At 38.2% G+C, this 19,677-nt stretch overlaps 1 protein-coding gene across 1 annotated transcript in view; it reads right to left on the bottom strand.

Annotated features, from left to right (window-relative positions):
* LOC126159401 (solute carrier family 46 member 3-like) overlaps window positions 1-19,677 on the bottom strand; it is a 544,700-nt gene that overhangs the window by 13,131 nt on the left and 511,892 nt on the right. Inside the window, exons 6-8 of the mRNA XM_049916519.1 lie at window positions 17,754-17,891; window positions 11,972-12,055; window positions 577-733 (exon numbers count right to left, since the gene is read on the bottom strand). Of these exons, the coding sequence (XP_049772476.1) occupies window positions 577-733; window positions 11,972-12,055; window positions 17,754-17,891 (379 nt within the window). The remainder of the gene's footprint in view (window positions 1-576; window positions 734-11,971; window positions 12,056-17,753; window positions 17,892-19,677) is intronic.

Below are 19,677 nucleotides of genomic sequence, written 5' to 3'. Positions count from 1 at the left end.
AAAATGCTGCGGGATTTGTTTACTGCAATAAAATAAACTAAAAGCATTTAAACAGCACTTAAATAATTGTAAAAATAAATGTTATGTAGCATAAATTAAAAATTTCAATTGATTTTCGCCTTAGATCTCAGTTTAAATGTATGGGTCCCAAAGACCCCACCTCGTGGTTTACATTACAGAAAAGTCACCTCGCAAGTTAAGGGTTAAAACTGTGTGTCACCCTAGGACTTGCACCCAGAACCTTTGTTTTACACGGACAGTGTTCTTACTGACTGAGCTATCAAGGCACAACTCAAGACTCACTCTCACAGTTAGATTTCTGCCAGCACTACTCTCCTAACTTCCAACCTTTCTGCACTCTTGTAATTTATACAACGAGGATCATAGTATCATGTTACTGAGCACTGCAATCTAATTTGGATGGTCTTTGGACTATGGAGACACCAAATTTTCATCCTTTGTCAAAGCAAAACGTGTGGCCTGAAACATATTGTGACTGCAGTGTATCCCAGTGTTTCCTTGTTGATAGTTTATGTGAGGATTGTAGCTCTGTGAGGTAGAGCTAGGAGTACTCACAGGAAGATTGCAACAGCCGGCATAGTTAGACCTCCTCCCAATAGGAAGAAGGCCCCAGGCAGGGAGTCCATGGTGGCAGCATAGACGCTGGTGTACAGTGGGGCATACACCAGCGGCATCAGGGCCTCACACACGCCAAACAGGGAGTTCACCTGGCCTGTAGGCAAAATAATAGCAGTCGTTAGTTGTAGCAGTAGTAATATTCACCCATGGAACACTTTTATAAGAATGTTAGACATGTCACAGCATTAAAGATTAGGAAGCAAAACAATCAAACAATGGAAAATCCAGGATGGAATGTAACAATACGAGAGAAGGAAAGTTGCTACTTACCATACAGCGGAAATGTTGAACCGCGATAGGCACAATAAAAAGATTCACACAATCAAAGCTTTCGTCAATTAAGGCCTTTGTCAGCAGTAGACACACATACACACACGCACACACACACTCACACAAGCGCAACTTGCACACACACTGTGGTCTCAGAGAGCTGAAATTACACTGCCAGCAGCAGCACCAGTGCATGATGGGAGTGGCGACTGGGTGGGGGTAAGGAGGAGGCAGGGGCAGGGAGGGGGAGGGATAATATGGTAGGGGTGGCGGACAGTGAAGTTTAGACGGAGGGTTGGAGAATTGGTGCGGAGGGGGTAAGTAGTGGAAAGGAGAGAAATAAAAATAAATTAAAAGACTGGGTGTGGTGGTGAAATGACGGCTGTGTAGTGCTGGAGTGGCAACAGGGAGGGGGCTGGATGGGTGAGGACAGTGACTAATGAAGGTTGAGGCCAGGAGGGTTATGGGAACATAGGAGGTATTGCAGGGAAAGCTCCCACCTGCGCATTGCAGAAAAGCTGGTGTCGGTGGGAAGGATCCGTATGGCACAGGCTGTGAAGCAGTCATTGAGATGAGGGGTATCATGTTTGGCACCGTGTTCAGCTACAGGACGGTCCACTTGTTTTTTGGCCACACTTTGTCGGTGGCCGTTCGTGCGCACAGACAGCTTGTCGGTTGTCGTGCCCACATAGAATGCAGCACAATGGTTGCAGCTTAGCTTGTAGATCACATGACTGGTTTCACAGGTAGCCCTGCCTTTGGTGTGATAGGTAATGTTAGTGACCGGACTGGAGTAGGTGGTGGTAGGAGGATGTATGGGACAGGTCTTGCATCTTGGTCTATTACAGGGGTATGAGCCGTGAGGTAGGGGATTGGGAGCAGGGGTCGTGTAAGGATGGACGAATATATTGTGTAGGTTTGATGGACGGCAGAATACCATGGTAGGAGGGGTGGGAAGGATGGTGGGTAGGACATTTCTCATTTCAGGGCACAACGAGAGGTAATTGAAACCCTGGCGGAGAGTGTAATTCAGTTGCAGTAAAACAAAATTCATTCAATGGTAAGTCAATACACTATTACAGCCTGCTTGATAGTGTGTTGTTCCAACTCTGAAACGCAGTAAATCAGCAGTTTTGCACAGCATGGATTCAACAAATTCTCGATCGGTTTCCAGAGGTATGCAGCACGTAATTATTGTAAACTACAAGCCGGTGGTTTGCGGGTGAAGAGCTGCCACCCAGTAGTGTCCCAGATCTGTTCCAGTGGGTTCAGATTGGGAAATTTGGTGCCAAGGTATCGCCACAATTTCACTATCACACTCATCAAACCACTGTAGTACGACTTTAGCCTGCAGGAAGATGCTATCGCCTATTGGAAAGACATCAAGCATGAAGAAAAGCAGGTGGTCTGCTTTGTCTAGAACTGTCCTGTTGCCTTTTATTACTACCACAAGCCTGATGTGAGCCTAGATAAATATTCCCTATAGTATATTCCAGATGGCACAGAGTAGAATTGTAACAAATTTGCAGCTCACAAAAATTGATGTAAATTCTAGTTCATTATGTGTAAAGTGTCTAAAAAATGATGGTGACATAGACAATTTGAGCTACTCATGTGCTGTTAAAGTAAATAACTGTAAAGTTTTGTCTGCACAATCAAAAACCCAGAACTGTGTTCTGGTGCCACAGGGCAAGCAAAAACACATAACAGACTCAGCATCAAAAGACAAAATAACTAAAGTGCTACAAGAGGATAATGATGCCCTGTTTGTGAAAATCAATGAGTTAGAGCAAAAACTAAATAAATGTATAACAAGTGAGAAGTGACGTACAATAGAAAGTGTGTCGAACCCAGGTAATTTAAAATTGCAAATGAAGGCAAATTCATGTTATAATATGTGCCCGGTACCAATGCCATTCAGAAACAGTGCACCAGAACAAGTAAATGTACTGCCAGATAAAGGAACAGTTCTGATGCCTGCTAGCAAAAAGGCAGTGCAACACGTAAGTGTAGTTAAAGACAGTGTTTACAACTAGCAAAAATGAAACTATGGTTAAAACCACCATTAGTGTGCTGGAAGATAAGCACATGAACATACAAAACAAAACTGTGAATTGAGGAATACAGTACAGAAGCTGAAAGTATAATAGTAAGTGACAGACAAGGCAGATATTGTGAAAATATTCTGCTGTGCATGTTCTGAGCAGTCATTTACTGGATAATGGCACATCTGGACGTGAATACTGATTTGGTGTAAAAAAAAAAAAGTTTCCAGTGATACATGGTATGTCTCTCTGACCTTCAGATTCTGTGATGAGCTGTGAAAGTGAAATACTTTGCAACTACTCTTGATTTTGCCATCCTTCAACCACTTTCCATTCCCACAATAGTAGCACACATTTTCCAAGATGCTTCTCCCCAGGTTTTATAACAATTCATCCAATGTCAGTGAAGTTTATACCGGTTGATTGACCCAGTTGCATCCCATATTGTCACTAGAATTATTCCCTATTCATCTCTGCTCTGCTTATATACTTTGCTAAGCACATCACGTGCCAACAACACCATCAGATAGCATTCAGTCTCTCAGTGTGCAGTGGTCATACTGTTTGGCCTCATATGTGTATATACAGGCATTTAGAGAAATGCTTACAGGTGTCGGTTGACAATGCTGGGGCTAATAGCTGTGGCCTTGTAGTGGGAACCATCCTGGAATTTGCCTCGCATAATCAATTGGTGCACAAGTTTGTAGCATTTTTCCCTAAGCAACAGATGCATATAACACAGACTTTAGTCATCAATAATAGATAGATTCTCCTTCACTGTTTACAACTGTCTGCCAGTGTTGGGGCAACTTTTTGATTCTGCAAGTGTAGAAATTGTGGGGATTTAAGGCGAAGAACTAATTAAGCAATGTCTGGAGCACATTTTCATCCATAAAGGAAGTTCCATGAAGGCTGTTCAACAGAAAGCAGGAAAGGTAAAAATGTGAGGGCACAAGATTACAAGAATGAGTTGTGTGTGGAATGAATTCCCAATGCAGCTCTTTAACAGTTTTGTTTTTCTTTTTTTTTTTTTTTTTGGGTGGGGGGGTCTGTCTAGCAGAATTTGGACGAGCATTATCATGGAGTAGGACCACTTCATGCTATCTTCCTTGTCATTGTTTGTTCTCAGATTGTGTTTGCAAGATGTATCAGCTGTTGACAGTAAATGTCAGCAGTTATGGTTACACCTTGTGGAAGCAATTTTTAGTATACCACATCATCACCATTCTGCCAGAAGCATTACATTATCTTTCGCAGATGTGTGCAGATCTTTGAACAGGGAGTTGCTACTTAGTTTAGGCTCAATTGTTCCTTTCTTTTCCTGATGCTAGTGTAAAGACACCATTCCTCATCACCAGTAACAATACAGGATAGGAATGGTCAGTGCTGTTCACAAATCAATTATGGACTTGCAAGCAGAGATGCACATATGGCCACCCACTAATTTTTGTGATTTTGCCTAGGATTATGTGGCACCCATACACCCAGTTTTTGAACCTTCTCCATTGCATGCAGATGTCACACAATGATCACAGTTCAAAACATCTGCACTTCTCAAGTACACTAATGTGGATCATTTTGGATTAATGTGTTTGAACAATCTTCATCAAACTCTGAAGGTCTTCCTGAATGTGGAGAGTCACTAATGACAAAACAATCCTCCTTAAAATGAGAAAACCGTTTTCTTGCAATGCTCATCTGATCCCCATACATAGCACAAATGGTTCTGGCTACCTCTGCTGCTGTCACCCCTTTATTGAACTCAAGCAGAAGAATATGTTGAAAATGTTATGATTTGTCCACTTGTCATTCCATTCATTGTCTCCAAACAACAAAATGGCAAAATGTAAACACAAACAGCAACAGTGAACCACAAATAAAAAATAACAATTGATATGTAAACTAATAGCAACTGGAATACCAACATGCACAACAAAAACGAACAATCAGTCTTTCCTTCTCATCCCATACGGTAAGTCTCCACTGATCAGCAGTTCTGGCTGACTTTCCCAAAATCTACCCCTCTTCCTAGACCTCTCCAGTCCTTTTCCTTCACCCTTGTTCCTTCCTCTTCAACCCTTCTGCCTGATGAAGGAGACTGCTCCGAAAGCTTGCCAGTCACAACAGTCTTTTATGTGTGTGTCCTGCCGCCGCTTGGTGAGTAGATTTTTTATCTATCTAATTAAATAATACAACATTCTTTGGTTGACACATGCTAACAAAGAAGTTACTTTATGATATGTAAAGCTTGTGCTGTGCTGTTCATTCATTTTTCAATGTACATTGTTCAGACAATCATCCTAAATCAGTGTCATGATGATGATATCTAGTACCATTTTGTGTTCAGAAGAATTTCTGTCAATCTACATTCTGGGTTGCTTTCACACCTAGAAGTGACATCTACAATATACCCAACAGGGCAGACTGCCACACCTTAAATGTAACATTATAGAACATGTACAGTGCAATGCACAAAAAGTCTTTGTTGATCCTTTATGGATCGTGGGACAACGGCTGGCATGTATTTCTAGATACAATAATTTGCCAACAGCCATATGTATTGTAGAAATATATTTTATGAACTTCTTATATGCTACCAGTTTTGGTGTTACATTGATGCCATCTTCAGGCCCCTGTGCAATGAGTAGAACAAATGTACTATTATAAAAATATATAGAACATACATTAACAATTGACAAGTATCTATGTTAACTATGTAAGTGGCTCAAAAGGACATATTGTGTATTATTAAAACTATATGTAATATTAGGGGCAAATATGTCATGCTGTTGTTAATAGTTTTAACTGTTTTACTCGGATATAGCATAATAGATGAACATATGTATACGCCATTATTCACAAAACTGCACCACACAGTTGTAATAGGCCATGCATCACAACAATCAAATGCACTGCATACAATTTTTTAAAAATAATTAACTAATATAAATCAATAATAAAATAAATTAAAACACAGTAAAATGTGGCATAACCATGTCAGAATACATGTTACCTATGTGTAGCCTAGGTCATATTATGTGTGGTACAATAAATAGCTGCCACAATATTAATGATAAGGAGCATAAAAAAGTTTGCCTTAAAACCCAATTGCATTCATGAATTAAACCAATGCAATCATACTACAAAAATCATCAAACACCTGGTCCCGTAGGCACCACATTAGAACCTCTATGCACGACCACCTCGCACTGTGTTGAGTGGATTAATGCAATGACAGTAGTTGCCTCATCTATCCATAGTGACAAAGAAGAATCTCAATCTCTATATCAAAAAATGTCCACCTCCGTACATATAAGTCCTATACAATTATGTTCGATTCCACTTGGTATAATCCTACATAACTGCACAGTTAGCCATTTACTCTGAGCTGGCAAGATAATGTGCAACCGGTATTAATTTTATCCTATACAGAAACTGCTTGTATTGACATAAATGTTTGACTCATAGTTTCAGTATTAGATCAGAATACCAATTAAGCATGACGTTGTTTCTGGTTTTAAAATCTTTAGCTAGGCTTGTGTAATAGAGTAATACTTTGCTGAATGATATACAATTGGAAACTATAACTACTTTAAAACATAATTCAGGAAACATTTCTTTTTTTACTTTTAGAGTAAAATAAAAGATGCAGTTTCCTGAAGTCATTTTGCTAAATTCTTGATAATGCCCCTGATACATAAGATATCCTAAAACCACTTGAGAGTCTCAGCGATGAAGATAGTATATTGAGTTTAAAGAATGAGCTGATGAGCTGGATTTAATCCTTCTTCCATCATGTGATGGAAATGATTCTGTTTGTGACAATGCTTCTAGTGACAATAAAAGACTCGTTAACGTCAGTGACACTGTTAAGGAGTTTTTTTGCGGTCAATATTTTTAATGCCCTCCCACCGCACATTAAAGAACTGGTTGGAAACATGCCAAAGTTTAAAGAAAATCTGAAGCAGTTCCTTTTAGATGAATCTTGTTACAGTATTGATGAATTTCTTAGCAAAAATGCAAAGAATCTCTCGTTTGTGCTTAAACCTTACTGTGTGACCTCTACAGTTGATTAATCATACTCTGTAAGTACAGTGTAACTTAATACAATACCCAAATTTATGTATGTCTATATATGACACCTGTATAACTTGAGAACAATACCCAAATTTATGTATGACTGTATATTCTTTCAGATGTCCTGTATCTTAACTAATATGTAAGGGTATATGCTAAACTTCACAGTTTCTTTAATCTAATGATAAGATCAATGTATCTGTGCACAAAACAATAATCTGTAAAAACCTTGACTTGTTCTATATCCAGGGATATGTTCCCATATGGATCTACGGAACATGAAATAAATAAATAAATAAAAAAAATCATTGTAAGTACAAGCCACTTCAGAAGGAAAGACAAACAATGTTATTGAACAGCCTGTGAGAGAAAGTGACAACAAAGATAAGAAAACACCGGAACTATCAAAGAAATATAAAACAATACCAAGGAAGTGGACATCCAAGTGACTGATAACCATGAACAGTGGCAGTTAAGTAGATTTCACTGATAAATATCAAAGCCTTTTCGTGTGGATAAAATGAAGGAGTTCATGCCAGCAGATATAGTCAAGGAAGTTTTAAATGAAGACTTTTTAGAGTATATTTGTAAAGAGACTGTGGAAATGCTGCTCAGAAAGGATATTTAGAATTTCAACTTTCAGTTGATGAGTTACACAAACATTTTGGAAATCTTCTTTCGATTTACAATCCAGCCTCTTTAAAATAATGTATTGGGAGACAAGGACAGATACTTACAGTCACCTTGTAAGCACTCAGTAGAAACAAATTCATCGCTTTCTGCATTTCAATGATAACACAACTATCTACATCTACATCTACATCCATACTCCGCAAGCCACCTGACGGTGTGTGGCGGAGGGTACCTTCAGTACCTCTATCGGTTCTCCCTTCTATTCCAGTCTCGTATTGTTCGTGGAAAGAAGGATTGTCGGTATGCCTCTGTGTGGGCTCTAATCTCTCTGATTTTATCCTCATGGTCTCTTCGCGAGATATACGTAGGAGGGAGCAATATACTGCTTGACTCTTCGGTGAAGGTATGTTCTCGAAACTTTGACAAAAGCCCGTACCGAGCTACTGAGCGTCTCTCCTGCAGAGTCTTCCACTGGAGTTTATCTATCATCTCCGTAACGCTTTCGCGATTACTAAATGATCCTGTAACGAAGCGCGCTGCTCTCCGTTGGATCTTCTCTATATCTTCTATCAACCCTATCTGGTACGGATCCGACACTGCTGAGCAGTATTCAAGCAGTGGGCGAACAAGCGTACTGTAACCTACTTCCTTTGTTTTCGGATTGCATTTCCTTAGGATTCTTCCAATGAATCTCAGTCTGGCATCTGCTTTACCGACAATCAACATTATATGATCATTCCATTTTAAATCACTCCTAATGCGTACTCCCAGATAATTTATGGTATTAACTGCTTCCAGTTGCTGACCTGCTATTTTGTAGTTAAATGATAAAGGATCTATCTTTCTGTGTATTCGCAGCACATTACACTTGTCTACATTGAGATTCAATTGCCATTCCCTGCACCATGCGTCAATTCGCTGCAGATCCTCCTGCATTTCAGTACAATTTTCCATTGTTACAACCTCTCGATACACCACAGCATCATCTGCAAAAAGCCTCAGTGAACTTCCGATGTCATCCACCAGGTCATTTATGTATATTGTGAATAGCAACGGTCCTATGACACTCCCCTGCGGCACACCTGAAATTACTCTTACTTCGGAAGACTTCTCTCCATTGAGAATAACATGCTGCGTCCTGTTATCTAGGAACTCCTCAATCCAATCACACAATTGGTCTGATAGTCCATATGCTCTTACTTTGTTCAATGAACGACTGTGGGGAACTGTATCGAACGCCTTGCGGAAGTCAAGAAACACGGCATCTACCTGTGAACCCGTGTCTATGGCCCTCTGAGTCTCGTGGACGAATAGCGCGAGCTGGGTTTCACATGACCGTCTTTTTCGAAACCCATGCTGATTCCTACAGAGTAGATTTCTAGTCTCCAGAAAAGTCATTATACTCGAACACAATACGTGTTCCAAAATTCTACAACTGATGGACGTTAGAGATATAGGTCTATAGTTCTGCACATCTGTTCGACGTCCCTTCTTGAAAACGGGGATGACCTGTGCCCTTTTCCAATCCTTTGGAACGCTACGCTCTTCTAGAGACCTATGGTACACCGCTGCAAGAAGGGGGGCAAGTTCCTTCGCGTACTCTGTGTAAAATTGAACTGGTATCCCATCAGGTCCAGAGGCCTTTCCTCTTTTCAGCGATTTTAATTGTTTCTCTATCCCTCTGTCGTCTATTTCGATATCTACCATTTTGTCATCTGTGCGACAATCTAGAGAAGGAACTACAGTGCAATCTTCCTCTGTGAAACGACTTTGGAAAAAGACATTTAGTATTTCGGCCTTTAGTCTGTCATCCTCTGTTTCAGTACCATTTTGGTCACAGAGTGTCTGGACATTTTGTTTTGATCCACCTACCGCTTTGACATAAGACCAAAATTTCTTAGGATTTTCTGCCAAGTCAGTACATAGAACTTTACTTTCGAATTCATTGAACGCCTCTCGCATAGCTCTCTTCACACTACATTTCGCTTCGCGTAATTTTTGTTTGTCTGCAAGGCTTTGGCTATGTTTATGTTTGCTGTGAAGTTCCCTTTGCTTCCGCAGCAGTTTTCTAACTCGGTTGTTGAACCACGGTGGCTCTTTTCCATCTCTTATGATCTTGCTTGGCACATACTCATCTAACGCATATTGTACGATGGTTTTGAACTTTGTCCACTGATCCTCAACACTATCAGTACTTGAGACAAAACTTTTGCGTTGAGCCAACAGGTACTCTGAAATCTGCTTTTTGTCACTTTTTCTAAACAGAAAAATCTTCCTACCCTTTTTAAGGGTAGATCCAAGTAACAAAGCTCAGAAAATTTATCAGCTTGTGAAAGACCTTAACATCAAGTTTCTGTTACTTGTTCGGCCACTGGGATGTTTTTTCTCTTTAGGTGAAGGCATGGAACTCTATTAGGGATATAACAGGACGAAACAATTCATAAGGGGAAACCTATTCACTATGGTCACAACATCTGAGGGCTATGTTGTAAAGTTCAGTCCTTACTCTGGTGCTCATGACAAGAAGGAGGAAAAACATTCAGAAATACTCACAGAAAAAATTTTTTAGGTTTTCTTCCTCCTAATTATGTTGCCTTTGTTGACAACTACTTCAACTCTCTGCCACCTTTGGAATCACTAAGCAAGCATGAATTACACTGCATTTTCGCTATCCAGAGAGACAGGATTCGGAAAGCACCTCTGAAAGACTTAAAAATGGAACCTCATGTATCTTATCATGTTATTCAAGATGAACGCCTTATACTGTTAAGCTGGCACAAAAACAGTCAAGTGACATTAGCAACAAATCTGCAATCAATGATTGTCTTACCAAGGGGACCTGCAAGAGATGGAGTAAAGCGAAGTGAAAGCATGTAACCATGCCTCAACCAACCTTGGTACAATTATACTACAAAGGGATGGGAGGTGTTGATCTTTTCAACAAACTAAGAGGTCTATATAGAACTGGGATACACTCCAAGAAATTGTACTGCTCTCTTGTTAGATTCTGCCTCATCAGTACGTAGATGCTGTATAGAAAGTTTGTTGGAGTTTTGAAGAAGTGTTGTACTATCTCTACTGATATCAGCACTAATGGATAAACCTTGAGGGGCCATGCCAAAATACAGGGAAGGTGTTCCAAATGATGTCCGCAGAGTCAGTGTTGGACACTTTGTGGACAAAATTCTAACTCAGAGGAGATGTAAAAATTGTGCAAAAATGCACGAAATTTTGTTTCATAAAGTGTAATGTTGGTCTTCACCCAGATTCGTGTTCTTTGCAATATCATAGGTAAACAATGTGCAAAATACAGAGCATATTACTGAAATAATGTGATGTTGGATTTAGTCCAGTTTGTTTTTATTTTCCCAATGTCATTAATGACTGAACTGTAAATTGGAAAAACAGTAACATATAGTTTTATGAATAAAATTAGATTTAACATTGTTTTCTTGCTACATAAAATAATAAATGGTGCTGCTGAACTGTAAATGTTAATACCCATTGTATGTTTTATCATATGTGAAATATAACAGTGTAAAAATTAAAAAAAAAAACATTTTAGTCATTGATACATGCTATTTCCTTACAAAGAACTACTTCGACTTAATTTCAATAAAAATCAAAAACAAAAAATATGTTTTGGGCATTAATAGGTTAAGACAGTCATGCGAATGGTCTGTGTTGCCACACTTTTTAGTGATAAAGTGCACTGCAATTGTAAAGCTGACTCATTTCACATCACATCATAGCAAACTGTTCCAGTTATGATCCATGTGACTCACAAATAATTAACTATGGAGATCAAAAACAGGAAAACAGAAACCAAAGATGTGCATTGACAGTACTGATAATTTCTTTGCATCTTGAGAAACAATAAGGAAAGTAAAGGACTATTCTGATGTGATTCACAACACACTCAGTGAAGAACAGCTGGAAACAATATGGCATAGATATTCACTGGAAAACATAGTCGAAAGGACAGTGGAAGATAAAATTCAATGAGGGAGATTGAGAGTATGTAAAGCAGATCGATGATGTAGGTTGTAGCAACCTACACACTGTGTAGTTTACAACAATATAGCAGAGATGCTGAGTTGTTACGTTCCACCCTGAATTTTCCTTTGTGTGGCACTGAGTAGTTTATTGAGAGTGTGGTAATCCAGAAACACACAAGTTATCTGCATAATTTCATTTGAACCTAAAAGTACCTATCACATGGCTCTTTTTTATTTCTAAGCCATTATTTATTCATTGCATGTGACTATGAATGTAATGCTCAGATGCACGAGACAAGTGAAACTTACCCAACTCATCAGGTGGAACCAGTTTGGACATGATGGAGCGCATTGCGATGAATGATGTGCCATTAAGAATTTCTGCGATTGGTGCTGCAACAAAAATCATTATCATCAACACACATTGTTCAGAATGCAAGAAAATTTATGTTTAACAAACAATTGTGAACAATGAGGTGAGGGAAGGTCAACAAATTCAACTCATTTATTTATTTGTTCGTCATGTACCATGGATCCCATCAAGATGTAGGATGTGGAATCAGCCAAGTATACACTAACACATGACAAAGACATTACAGAAACTTCAGATGTATACTGTATGTCCAATAAACTATTACTCCACTGCTTAATGCTGTTTGGGTGTAACAATATCTACTTGACTACAATGATATATTTCACAGAAAAATTCCTACATCTATATATACAGAGTCCTGTTTATAGTACATTATTACTTGTCATACAGCTTTATGACAAACACTGGTACTTGCCAAGTAGTTAGCAGTTCTAAATTACCAATATGCCAAGATGCTTCTGGATTGAGTTCCAATAGGTAACAACTGTACTGGCTTTGTGCAACAAAGATGAATTTATTTTCTAGGAAAGATTTCACCTCCACCAGGTAATGTAAGAAACCAGAGAATATGTGAAGTACACACAGCAGAAAAAAAAATTGGAGGAAACGGGAAAGGCAGCAATAAAAGACACGACACAACAGAGAAGATAGCACAAAATTGCCAAGTGCAAAGAAACATGTTTTAGACTGGAACATATGAAAAAAATCTATGTGAAAATGTTGTGTAATTTTTAATAATTAGGATTTTAGGACTTTACTTTTTAGTTATTGAAAGTAGAATAGTAGATTATTAGGACTAGAGTGGTTATTAAAAGTTTTTTTGACTTTTGTAAAATTTTATATTTTTTGTAAAACCTAACATCCTTTAAAAATGTAAAGAAAAAACTAAGCAGTCAAAAGAAGCTGGAGTCATACAGGTGAGGAAAAGTAATTTCAGGATTTCATGAAAGATTAGTATCTTGGTTAGTTTTCTTAATGAAAAACATAGAAAATGCATAAAAAAACTGGAAGCCTAAAAACAGCAAGGTTTGTCCAAGATGCAGTTTTTTTCTTTGGGGGGGGGGGGGGGGGAGGGGTGCAGTTTCAACTGTAACTGTATTTATTCTGTAGCTCTGTTTTTCCTGGATAATTTACTCTAAAAAATGCATTGGAAGAGCACACACTGTAAATCACTGCGATAGGAAGTACTCTTACAGAGACTTGGGTCACTTTATGACGACCTCTCCAGCTCCATGCAGGTTATATAGGCTTTTAGAGTGGACTCTTATGGCATCCACATGGTAGGAGGGAATGGGGCTGCAGTAGGCACTTACTGCTGGTGGATTCTGGAACACAGACTTTATATTCATTGAAGAAACTGCATGGATTTCTGGAAATGATTGTCTGTGATGCACTAAACTACAGGCAGTGCTTTGCTAAAACTGATCAGAAATGCAACTGTCTTCTCAGTCACATCATCATTTAGGTGCATGCCAGTTACCTGAAGAAGGGATGAAAAAGAAGGCTGAACTGTTAGATTTGAAGGGTCTGCAAGAATGATGCGGCATCACTACCCAGTTACTAATGACATAAGTGATAACAGCTGTGAGAGCCTATGTACTTATTTATTTTAAGGTTCAGACTTCCTGGCAGATTAAAACTGTGTACTGGACCAAAACTAGACCTCAGGACTTCTGCATTTTACAAGCAAGTGCTCTACCAACTGAGCTACCTGAGCATGGCTCACGCCCTGTCCTCACAGCTTTACTTCCTCCAGCACCTCATCTACTACCTTCGAAATTTCACAGATGTTTTCCTGCAAAACATGCAGGACTGAAGTGCCTGGATGAAAGGATACTGTGGAGACATTACTTAGCCACAGCCTGGGGATTGTCTCAAGAATGAACTCTGCAGTTGAGTGTGCACTAATATGAAACTTTCTGGCAGATTAAAACTGTGAGCCAGACTGGGACTTGAACCCACGAACTTTGCCTTTCTTCCTCAAGGAAATCATTGAGGACAGGTCGTGAGTTGTGCTTGTGTAGCTCATACACAGCACTTGTTCTTGAAATGCAAAGTTCCTGGATTTGCATCCTGGGCCAGTGCACAGTTTTAATCTGCCAGGAAGTTCCATATCGGCACACATTCTGCTGCAGAGTGAAAATTCATTTTGGATATTTTAAGATTGTTTGTTATGCCATTAGCAGTAAATTATGATGTTTCTTTTATCTTGGAATTGGTTTGAGTGCTGTCATATGATTACTATCCAAACAGATTGATGAACTGTTGGAGCCTAGCTTAAATTTTATCACTATGATTTTGATTTGTCCATAAAAATAGTTTCTTCCACATGTTGGCTCATGTGTAAATGAGTCTGAAGATATAATTGATTGGCTGTTCTAGGCGCTACAGATTGGAGCCGCGTGACCCTTACGGTCGCAGGTTCGAATCCAGCCTCAGGCGTGGATGTGTGTGATGTCCTTAGGTTAGTTAGGTTTAAGTAGTTCTGAGTTTTAGGGGACTGATGACCTCAGCAGTTAAATCCCATAGTGCTCAGAGCCATTAGAACCATTTTTTTGGTTGGCTGTTGGTAGAACAAAGCACTGGCAAAAATTTTCTTGTGGCTGATTATTGATGTAGAAAACACTCTACACACATTGAAGATCGTACAGATACATCAACTGCCCATGAAGTCCACTCTATGTGATCCTACATGATGTATTACATCATAAGGTGATACACTGTACTTTGATACCTGGATAATTCAGCCTGCAGAATGCATTCTTTGTAGTTAGGTGTATGAGTAAATCCTCATCTAACCTGATCTGCCACTTGTGGTAGGTACAATTTATTAAATTTCAATAATGTGACAAGAAACAGCAGCAAATGTTGGTTTATTTGGATGTATTCTGTTTGGAAACACATTTAAGATAGCCGTAAGTCCATTAACACTTATGTAGTGTTACATAAAAATCACATTTTTTTGCTTACATAATAACTGTTTTGCCTTGGTTCAAGACAATACTTAACAAGCAAAACAATACTATGACAAGAACAACAACAGGTATTACTACCAAATCCACAATGAATATATCTGCAGACTGACTTCTATCAAAAAATGAATTTTAGTTAATGATCACAGACATTATTTGTTGAATTTTCTCTTTAACTTACTCTCTGTAAATTTTAATAATGGAGAATTTATGAACATACATTTATAAAACAGTTTTTTGTTGAGGTATATGATGTCAAAGTTTGTAAGAGTATTCCTGAAATATCTTGTAGATGGCATCAAAGACAAAGTTAATTCCTGTTATCCAGGTTTTAGTAGTGCTAGTAAGTTCCTTACAAGATATATGTATTGAATGGTATCGTCTGTTAGATGGGAACTTCAAACTTCATGTCCCTTCTGGTGTTATTAGAGAGGTGAAGTCTTTATGTCAGCACTGGGTTTTGCCCTCTCCCTTCTCTCATAATCATGTAACACAAATATGTGAGCCCACTAGGCCTATACACAATCATTTGTGTCAGCTACTCTCAAGACACAATTATCACATAGTACGAGGAAAAGGACAGTTGTACATGGAGGAATAAATATGAAATGAATCTACCTCTCAGGATTTCTCAGGCAACAATGCCATGCAATTTCTTTTACTAACTTAGTAATGTGTAGTACTTTTTCTCACTCTGATACTGGTACCGATAGGGGCTGTCGTGACTTCAGGAGTTGCTGAGGGTCTTGGAAAGCCTTTTTCGTGCATGACCTATCTACTGCTGCTGCAACTTGTGGAAAGTGATTGGATCTGAGACCAAAGTGCACTAACCTTATTCGGTGTTGTCTCAATAGGATGGAGGAGGACCTGGGTTCTGTCATGGTCATGGAGTGGTATTCAAACCATTCTAACACAACTGGAGGATGATAGAGTGGTGCAGTGCCTTGCTTAAAGTACAGACCAGCTGTTCAGTATGTAACCCTTTGGGGCAGAGCGAATGACAATAATTACTGTTCTCTGACAGTGGGCTGGGTGGTTTTCATGAATCATATCACAGTTTGGGGGAATAGTTCAAGCTTGATAGACAGTAATGGACTGACATGCCAAAATGATCAGTTATATAGTAATGTGAGCAGTTTCATTTTGTATTGTGTCTGGGTGGTATGTGAGATGTAATCAAAAAGCAATGGGAATTTTTTAATTTCATGGGCTTTATACATGCTTTTGAGGGCTTGGTGAATTGTTACTTTCCAAAATGATGGATCAAAGAATTTGAAGTAAATTTCTTGTTAATTCTCTCAAAACTGTATAACAGATCAGCATTTGATGGCCAGTATATTCTAATAACTTCATGTTTAGCCTGCTTGAATAATAATAATTTATGTGGACTACAGTGCCAATCATTTCAATTCTTCCTTCTTTAGCATATTGTTCAGGAAATGCAATTCTTTCAAATCTAAGATGTACACTGAGAGGTATTGCCACACTCTCCTCTTTGTGTTGCTGCCTGCAGTAACTATCTGCTGATTTGTGATACGCTGTTTCACTGTCTTTAAGTCCTGTTATTACTAGATGATGTGATGACTTGCTTATGCACAAATAATTGCAGCAATCTGAGCTTGTATCTAAGACACTGCACATATAGGAGCTTTATTCTAAGGTGTATCTTTTATTTCATAAATCACAACACTTTGGAGTAAAGTGCAGCACCACATTTGAAATGTTGACTGTGGCTTTTGGTGAATCTATAAGAGTCTACAAATGGTATAAGTGTTCCAAAGATGATTGTCCTAGTACATCAATTACTGAAGTCAGTCTGGAAGGAGTAAAGAAAATGGTTGTGGAAAATGGCCAAATCTCCAAAGGAAGGTTGCTGATGAAGTTTGCATATACTCTGCCTCATGCCAAGCAATTTATTTTTATTTTTATTTTTTTTTTTTTAGGTTTTGGGCACGAAACATGCAGCAATCCAGTCTGTTCCAAAATTGTCAAATTTCAACCTAAAAGAATGTCACATAGATGTCTCTCAGGTATTCTTGAATGAAGTCAGCAAAGATTAAGAACTTCTACAGATGACTACAGTAGGTGACAAAAAAATGGGTATATGGCTATCACATTGAAATCGAGGCCCTGTTTTCACAATGGAAAACGCCTGAAGAGCAGAGACTGAAAAAAATTCGAAAAGTTCAATCACATGTGAAGGTTCTTGTCACTATTATCTTCAAGTACAATGGGATAGTGCATCAGGAGTTATATTCATATGGTGATTAAGGAATACTGTCTGCAAGTTATGTGCCATTTGTGTGAAGCAGTCTGAAGAAAACAACCAGATTTGTGGTAAAACCACTCATGGAAATTATATCATGATAATGCTTGCACTCACACCTTTTTTTTTTTTTTTGCAAAAAACAACACTATGCTGTTGCCTCCACTACCACATTTGCTGGACATGGCCCCCTGTGACTTCTTTCTGGGACTGTATCTGAAGAGAGCCATAAAAGGATGTCATTTTGTCACCATCAATGAGACAAAAACAGAATTGTTTAAGGCAATAAACAACATTACAAAGAGTGAGTTCCAGAAGTGATTCCAAGATTGGAAAAACCATTGGCTCAGATGTATTGTATCTGAGGGGGATTACTCTGAAGGTGGTAAAGTTTATGATGATGAATAAATAAGGGTTCTCTAAGAAAAACAAAACTTCCCTTGAGCTTTAGATCATACCTCCTACAGTGAGTTTACTTACCCATGTAGATCATCCATGTGGTGTAACTGAAGGCGTACACGAAGCTTGAGATGATCTTGCTGGTGCATGAGAGGACTCCCACCAAGGCGTCGTCCATCTTCATTACGTGGCTGAACACACCCACTGACACCATTGTTCCTATAAAACAAACAATGTATAACATTATAGCCAACTGAAGATGACACACAAGTTTGTCTTTCCATATGTATGCCATCTTGTGCTGCTGAGAAGGCTCATACTCTTTCACATATTAAATCAGCTGCACACCAAAGCAGCGTAACATTTCACACATTCTATTTCATGGAGATGGATCTCTTGGATGTCTAGGAAGAAGGCAGAAATGCATTTTTTACTTAAGTGTGATACAATGAAAAGACTTAAGAGGAGTTTGCAAGTCCTATGTTCCCAATGTGAAATAAGCCAAATTTATGTACCTTTATCTTTGGAATCAAGAAAATTAACACTAAATTTTTAGCAGTAACATATCCTTGTTATTTATATTGACTGAAGCAGAATTAAGAAATGGAATGCAAAAGAACTACAGATATTAATTTATTAAAATATGCAAATTTTTACATTACATATTTATGCATGAAATACCTAACTTTGTGCCCATTCAAACTACTGCCATGGTTTTGCTTCAGTAGTCATAGTAACTTATAATATACCTGGTCACAAAGTTTCATGTAGTTTTTCAGATATAGGAACATTAATCTCGATTTTCTCCAACTGTGTTACAGTTAAAAATAATAAAACTCAGTCATATCTCTAAATTAAGGTTCAAAAGCAAGCTGGGATCTCTTTACTTCCTCTCTAGTTCTGCCATCTGCCTCCTTAAATTCATTTTATTTACATTTTTGCATAATTACCATTAACGTACATGAGTATAATCTGCATTTCCATAAAAGAAAAGGTTGGCTCTCAGTCTTAATGAATATACTACCAGGTCTAATTTTGTGTTTACTTTTGTGTGTGTCTTCAATTTCCTAATTTATTTTGACTATTCCTAGTTAATATCTTTCGTTATAGGGTGAAATTGGTAATTGTTCTGTGACTTAGATTCTATTGTTGACTTATAAACAAATATAAATTCTGTAATAATTATAAACATTGAAAAAAGGCTCACTAGGAGTCTTAAAATATTTATTTTGCTCTATTCAAAAATATATTAGCGAAGTCAGCCATTAATTAATTCCAAAGTAATTTCCAGTTTTATCAAAAGTATTGTTTTTATGACTGTATCTGTTAATTTCATTATTTAAACAAATAATTCGGCCTAGCCATTGTAGTAGAAGGAACTGTTAAAAAGAAGGAATTTTTCTATATATTGAGTTAATTGAATGAGTTATGTTTTTATTTCTGTAAAGTAAACATCAAAACAATGTATACTTTCAGTACCTATTGTTATGAGGACATATAAAGGCTCAATTTTTGGTCTTGGGACAGTCAGTCTACAGTCGATTTTCAGATGAGAAACCTCTATTGGTTAGATCAACAACAATGCATCAACTTAATCGTGAGATAAGCGTAACACAAATAGCTCATGTGTTAAAACAATGACAGTGTCTGTTCAATAGTGCCACACATACCGTATTATTCCACAAGAATTGTGTGGTTATGTTTTTACAGCTCATAGATATTCAATGGTAAATTATTGTAACAGTGTGCTGAAGTTTGCCTGCACACTATTAATGAGGCTTATCAAAAGTTAACCAATATTGAACTGGCCTAATTAACTGTGTAATATTGGGGGGGGGGGGGGGGGGGGGGTTGTGAACAGTGAAAGTAAAGAACTGTAAAATGCAACTGTGCCATTAACAGCTACATCATTTACAGTACACAGCATTGTGAACCTCCACCCCCGCCCAAATCATTTTTCAGCCAGTATAAAAACGCAGTTTGTCAACAGCGAGGACTATCAATG

Source organism: Schistocerca cancellata, unplaced genomic scaffold (genome assembly GCF_023864275.1).
Source record: "Schistocerca cancellata isolate TAMUIC-IGC-003103 unplaced genomic scaffold, iqSchCanc2.1 HiC_scaffold_1132, whole genome shotgun sequence".
In the NCBI taxonomy this organism is placed as follows: domain Eukaryota; kingdom Metazoa; phylum Arthropoda; class Insecta; order Orthoptera; family Acrididae; genus Schistocerca; species Schistocerca cancellata.
This window is presented reverse-complemented; position numbering and strand designations above follow the sequence as displayed.